At 36.6% G+C, this 6,845-nt stretch overlaps 1 protein-coding gene across 2 annotated transcripts in view; it reads left to right on the top strand.

Annotated features, from left to right (window-relative positions):
* The window catches only part of LOC107550446 (prohibitin-2-like), an 8,069-nt gene extending 4,996 nt beyond the window's left edge, over positions 1-3,073 (top strand). For both annotated transcript variants that reach the window (XM_016231724.1, XM_016231725.1), the window contains 4 exons: positions 198-282; positions 1,084-1,163; positions 1,335-1,519; positions 2,924-3,073. In XM_016231724.1, the coding sequence (XP_016087210.1) occupies positions 198-282; positions 1,084-1,163; positions 1,335-1,519; positions 2,924-3,058 (485 nt within the window). In that variant the 3' untranslated portion in view covers positions 3,059-3,073. The remainder of the gene's footprint in view (positions 1-197; positions 283-1,083; positions 1,164-1,334; positions 1,520-2,923) is intronic.
* The last annotated feature ends 3,772 nt before the right edge of the window (positions 3,074-6,845 follow it).

The following is a 6,845-nucleotide window of genomic DNA, read 5'->3' as shown; positions in this document are numbered from 1 at the left end:
CCTCTCATTAGGATGGACTATTTTAAGTTAGCAAAATTAAATAATAAAATAAAGTTCACACCAAAACAATAATTCTGTCACTATTTAGTAAGTCACGTGTTCTAAACCCATACAAATTTCTTGTGTGGAACGCAAAAGGGGAATATTCATGGTGTATTGGAAGTTTAATAACTAATTGTGTTTTGCTGTGTGTGTAGTGGAGGGTGGCCAGAGAGCCGTTATCTTCAGCAGAATTGGAGGGATGCAGATGGACACTGTGCTTGCAGAAGGATTGCACTTCAGGTACAATAAACACAATGGTTGTCATTAGAGCCATGATCTTTCATTATAATAGCAAAAAAAAAGTACACTCAAAAACTTTTTTTTTTTTTTAAATTCTGAAATGTTGTTATAATATAGAAGAACTTTTTTTCTATTTGATTTTTTTTTTCTTTTTTCGATATATTCCAGTCATGACAAAGCTGAATATTCAACAGCCATTACTCTTCAGTGTCACATGATCCTTTCAGAAATTATTCTAATTGGCTGATTTGGTTCTCAAAAAAACTTATTGTAAATCTTTAAAAAAAAAAAATCTTATTGATTCCAGACTTTTAAAACAGCAGTATAAAGTTCACTTAACGTTATCTTCACCTCAGCTCACAGAACTTTTTGGTTGATTATTTAATACTTGCTAGTCCTCACTCACACAGAGTTATTGTATAACTTTTGAAGAATTTAACTACTTTTATTGTACTTTAAAGGAATAGTTTACCCAAAAATGGAAATTTACTCATCCTCAGGCCATCCAAAATGTAGATGAGTTTGTTTCTTCATTGGGCTCCATCTCATTTTTGATGGTGCCATCAAAGTGAGAGTCCAAATAGCTGATCAAAATAATCCACAATCCACAACTGTTCCTTTAAATGTGCTTTTTTGGAGCTTGGCAGAATAAGTTAATTAGGCATTCTGCCTAAACTTCTCACTTTATGCTTCACACAAGAAAGAAAATATGTGGTCAGAACAACATGAGAGGGAGCAAATGATGTGAAAAGTTACATTTTGCAGTAAACTGTTCCCTTAATAAGTCTGTCTTACATTTAGAATGCCGTGGTTCCAGTACCCCATCATCTATGATATTCGAGCTAGGCCCAGGAAGATTTCATCCCTCACTGGAAGCAAAGGTGACCTTGAACCAGATTCTCATAAATGCAATAAATGTTAAACTTTGGCTTGATAGAGGTTCCAAATGATGTTGCTAGGCAACATACTCTGTCTCTCACTGTTGCCATACTCAATAACCAACATGTTAAGAGTGTGCCACTTAAAAGAGTTCATGTGACTGTCCATCACAGATCTTCAGATGGTAAACATAGGTCTTCGTGTGCTATCTCGGCCCATTGCCTCCAAACTGCCGATCATGTACCAGCAGCTGGGGAAAGACTATGATGAACGTGTGCTTCCTTCTGTCGTCAATGAGGTGCTGAAGAGCGTGGTGGCCAAGTTCAATGCCTCCCAACTGATCACACAGAGAGCTCAGGTACAGTATGAAGACTGAAGGCCGTGATTCACCAAGTCAGCAGTCAGGTTTCAGCAATGTTTGGTTGTCGTTCAGTGACTGTTGGGCATGTTGAATCAGTGGTGGAGCCCATCTGTGGGAGAGTTCACTCTAATTGGCTGTTCATCTTAGCAAACCAGTGCAAGAGAATGCCTTTATTATAGAATGGTCTTTATTAGTGCAGGACTGATTTTTGTACATGGTAACTGCTATATTTCTGCATTTTCATTCAGGCCCTCTACCATTTATGTTCAGACCAATAATATATAAAACAAATAATCACTTTCCTAAGAAGTGTGAAGTTGATCATTTTACAAAACTTTGTCAATACATTTTTGTCAAAACTGTATTATTTGAACTATAAAATTGTTTAAATCATGTTTTTACAGTCATTTTACAGTTACCATAGACCTGTGGTTGTGTTGAAGAATATTATTTGTATCATTAGTTGATCTCCTCTTCGTCTCACAATCAGGTTCAGGAATGGTGCTATTTTGGGATATTTTTTGGAGCTTGGTAACCTCAGTCCCATTTCACTTACATGGAAAAGAGCAATGTGAACACATTCAAAATGTCTTTTTTTTGTTCTGAATGGAAGTCAGTCAGTCATACACAGGTTTTGAACGACATGCTCATAGAATAGATAACCTGATGTCATATTCCCTAAAGAATAGGATCAATATCATCAGGTATTTATCTTATTACAGATTCTGTTATAACCCCAAGATTCATTCCTAACCCATACATTCACCTTCTGTCCCTGACCTTTGACCTTAACACTGTCAGCAGCTTCTCAGGTCTGATCCTGGTGTGAGACAAAAATGATTAACTTTCAGCAAAGGCTAAGAAGCTCTGCCTTAACTTAGTTACAGAGCTGTTTACAAAAACTGACCGATATTTCACACACTCATCTAAAACAAGAGCTGGGACAAGATGGAACAAGAGCCGAGACACACTAGATGAAATATTTCATATTAAAATATCTGCTTGTTTGGTCAGGTCTAGAAATTAAGACTTGTGACCAAAATGTATTACAGTGTTTCTACAGTGGGGTCCAAAGGACCACATTGAAAGTATGGCATTCTATTGAAGCACTTATGTTGAACATTATCGAATCTACATAAGTTTGAGTTGGGTAACATGAGTTTTACACAAACTTGTAGACTTCATGTCAGCTCAAATGTTACTGTCACTAAAGCATAAGAAGGACATAGCAAATACTAGGACATTTATATACTGAAAAACTTTGTAAGTAAGAACAATTCTAAGCATAAGCACTTTCACTTATGGACCTTATTTTATCTGCATGTCTGTTGATGATTTGATCAGTTACTGAGAAAATGAGCCTTAGCTGTTATTTATGTGTTGTTTTGTTTTGGTGTTCAGGTGTCACTACTTATAAGGCGAGATCTAATCGAAAGAGCTAAAGACTTTAACATCATCCTGGACGACGTGGCCATCACAGAGCTCAGCTTCAGCAAAGAGTACACTGCTGCTGTGGAGGCCAAACAAGTCGGTTAGTAGTACCGAAATACATAATCTATGCACCCTATTATGCCCTCTTGATAATGATGATACATATTGTGTACCCTAAACTAGTCTAAACGAAGCATCCTAATCCAACAAAAATGACCTAATAATATGACGTGTTTACATTTGATAAGACAAGCCTCCTCATAAAGTCAGTTTGACACACACAATAGCCTTACGTTGACCTGTCTAAATCCCACACTCTTTGTCTTGAATCTTACCCAACAAATATAAATACTCCATAAGATCATCTGGGGGGTATTCCAGGAAGCAAGGTTAACTTACTGTCACATATACCATGACGTCTCGGTTGATTAACCCAAACTTTACTTACTTGAGGTATGCTGATTCCAAAAACGTGTCCGGAAGTAAGTTCAGTCAACTCAGAGTATGTTCACGGTTAACACACAAGACATTCTCAACAGAGAGACGAATTGACTAGTCACTGTGGAAATGAACGCTAAGAAAAAGCACGCCATACTACTACTTTTTTTGTTCAATGGCCTTTTACATACTTAGTGCATATCACCACCTAATTGGTGGTTGTGCAGTCATTTTTCAATCTTTTCATTAAATCTTTAATCACTGAGAATAAGAATTATATTGTTTGTTTGATGCTCAGGGCTTAAAGTTCTCCAGCACCGTGCCGGATCTCTGGCGTGCAGCGTTTGGCTACGGAAAAAAATAGTCCTACATTTAAAAAAAAAATGAAATCTTGTTGATTGATATCACTTTCGAGTCCATGAGTTCGCCCACCAATGCTATGAGAGGAGCACAGCTTTCACTCTCAACCAAACTAACATTACTAGCCAATCAGAATGTTTTGCTCTTATAAACACGAGGCGCGCATAATAGTATCCAACTGCAGAGCCCTGATGAATGGAGAAGTGCGACAAAAAGCTGCGAGGCGCAATGGTCAAAGATGTCCATCTAGTGCATATTTACATAGAATAACTCCTTAAAAAGCAGCGGAGCTTTGTAAACAGCTCAGAGTAATCATGTCATCTCCATAAAATTAACCGGGATTTTTGAAAAGGTCCTGTTCACACATGATTTATTAATGGTAACTTACCGGTAATTTACCAGTACTGTACGTGTGAAAGGGGCTAAACTCTTCCTCTGCATATGCCGTGAATTTGAATGGCTTAACGTTCATCTGGAAAAACAGTGTGCATTATCTCACTAGATTTGTAACGTAAATCATTTATAAACCTTTGCCAACACAGGAGAATACATCAACCTATGTCTAAATATGCCATGCATTGTACATCGCGATTTCAAAATAAAAGTTTCTGCATGTGGCCAAATATTAAAATTAAATGGATTTAAACATCGTTTAATCACGCTGTAAAGTGAAACGTCACCAGGCCGTTGGCGCCCTCTGCAAGTATTTGTTTTAATACATAATGTACTTAAGTTGGTTATGTTCATATTATGTATAGGCATATTACATTATGTATTTTAACAGTTGTTCAATACAATCATGTAATTTCTTGGTTTTGGTATTTTATTTGAGCCAATTATTCTTGCCTCATCGTTAGTTTATATGTAAATAGTCATACTAAAGCCTGGTTTTCACTTAGGTCTGTTTGTTACTAAAAAATATCAGATTACTCTGTTGTCAAAATAATCCGTAGATTACTTGATTACCAAAATAATAATTAGTTACAGCCCTCGATTAGTTAAAATATTTCTAAATACAACTGCATTGTTTTACTTTTTGTCATTAAAAGACAAATGTTTTGTCATTGAAAATTTCTTTAAAATAGTATTAAAATATTGTCACGTTCTAGTGAACCAAGTATCTGTATTTTGTCTCATCTCATGAGCTAAGTGTATTGTAAACACCCCTAGTGTCGATAAGCGGTGATATAGCTCATAATTTTCCAAGTGTATGGTACAGCTTTCATTCTTCAGGTCAATCATATATTCATGAAAAAAAAATGTTTGAATAAAGAAAGCAATAAATTGGCCATAGTATCCTTTCAAACGTTAAAGTTGCCACAGTCATTGCATGCTTTGTGTGTGCTGCCCCGCCCCCAGGGAAAAGTTCAGGCTCGGGATTTTTTTTTTGCTTTAACCCCTGTATAATATAATAATGTATTTTTTTTAATAGAAATACGGTATAGAAAATGTCCTGTTGCAAAGAGAGAGAAAAAAAAAGTTTAAATGCAGATCCCTGTGTGAGATGAATGAATATATTAGAATAAATATATCTTGTTAATAGTGCTTTATAATTAATATATAACGATACAAATTAAATATTACCTTATCACTTATAATAGTGCTTTATAATATATTTGTATATTATTTAACTTTATTGCTATATTGTAATAATATATAATTATAATATATATTGTGCGCAATCTACCATGTCCACTGGAGTCTCGTCAATATTCGCTGATAGCTCTGAAATAAACTAACTCCGAAACATAACCTCATTGATGATTCAGTGTTGTCATCATCCAGTTCAGCTCTCTTCCAATAGTGTCTGTGCAATCAGTCAAGCGTCCCCAACTAAGCAAGCCAAAGGTGACAGTGGCAAGGAACCAAAACTCCATCGGTGACAGAAATGGACTAAAACCGTGGGAGAAACCAGGCTCAGTCGGGGGGCCAGTTCTCCTCTGGCCAGACGAAACCAGCATGACGTGGTTTAATTCCAGGCTGCAACACAGGTGCAGAGGTCTTGTCTGGTTTTCGTGGTCTTTGCCGATGGTCGTCAAGGTGACGAGGTCTTCACAGGGGATCTGTCTCTCGGGCTCATCTAGTTGACGTGGTCTCCGCTGAAATTCAGGGCTGTAGAGGTCATCTCTAGGTGCTGATCCACCATCTGGACTGGATCTGGTGGCTATACAGTGACCTCGGAGTAAGAATGAAAGAGACTAATATTAGCGTAGATATTAGCCATTCTTCTTACGATGTAACGAGTACATCGGTTGTTATGGGAAGTGTTCCCGGTTCCAGTTGACCTAATTAATGCAGCCTAACAATCCTTTAACGGATTTGAATTATAGAAATGTGATAGTGTATTATGTGTATGCCAAGTTACCAAGTTAAATCTTTAACCTAGATTTAAACTGACAGTGTCTGCCTCACGGACAATGCTAGGTAGATTGTTCCAGAATTTGAGAATTTGGTAGGAAAAGGATCTGCCGCCCGCAGTTGACTTTGATATTCTAGGTCATGGATGAGCAACTTTGATAGTGACGAGGGACAGCATTTTTTCTCCTTTATACCAAGGGGCCAGATTACTAATCCACAACCACACATGTTTTACACCGTATTACTCAATTTCCTTTTTATTGAAGAAAATTAAAGTGTAACTAATGTAATTTGTTTTTAAAGATTTTTATTAACTATAAAACTTGTGCAGTTATGCTAATTCAGAAGGAAAACTTTGTTGCCAGTGGACAGAAATATTACCCCAACAAGCCAATGTAAACTTATATGTAAAATCTCAATTGCATTGTCTGTAAATTTGCAACAAACAAATGTACAGAGATCCTTTTTTAATTAGTGGCCTACAGAACATTCTCAAAACAACCTAAGAGGACAGTTAAAAAGGGCTTATTAAAAAAAAATTGTTATTCCAAATGGTACCATAAAATAACCTGGTATCTGCAAATGTAAGACCTTTTTAAGATCTGCACTTCACATTTCAGCCTTTAAACCAGGTGTGGAATATCAAGATGCTGATTAGACAGCATGATTATTGCACAGGTGTGCCTTAGGCTGACCACAATAAAAGGCCACTCTAAAATGTACAGTTTTACTGTAT

The sequence above is a fragment of the Sinocyclocheilus grahami genome, unplaced genomic scaffold, assembly GCF_001515645.1.
Source record: "Sinocyclocheilus grahami isolate Dianchi unplaced genomic scaffold, SAMN03320097.WGS_v1.1 scaffold398.1, whole genome shotgun sequence".
NCBI lineage: Eukaryota > Metazoa > Chordata > Actinopteri > Cypriniformes > Cyprinidae > Sinocyclocheilus > Sinocyclocheilus grahami.
The sequence above is the reverse complement of the archived record's forward strand: the minus strand, read 5'-3'. Positions and strand labels throughout refer to the sequence as shown.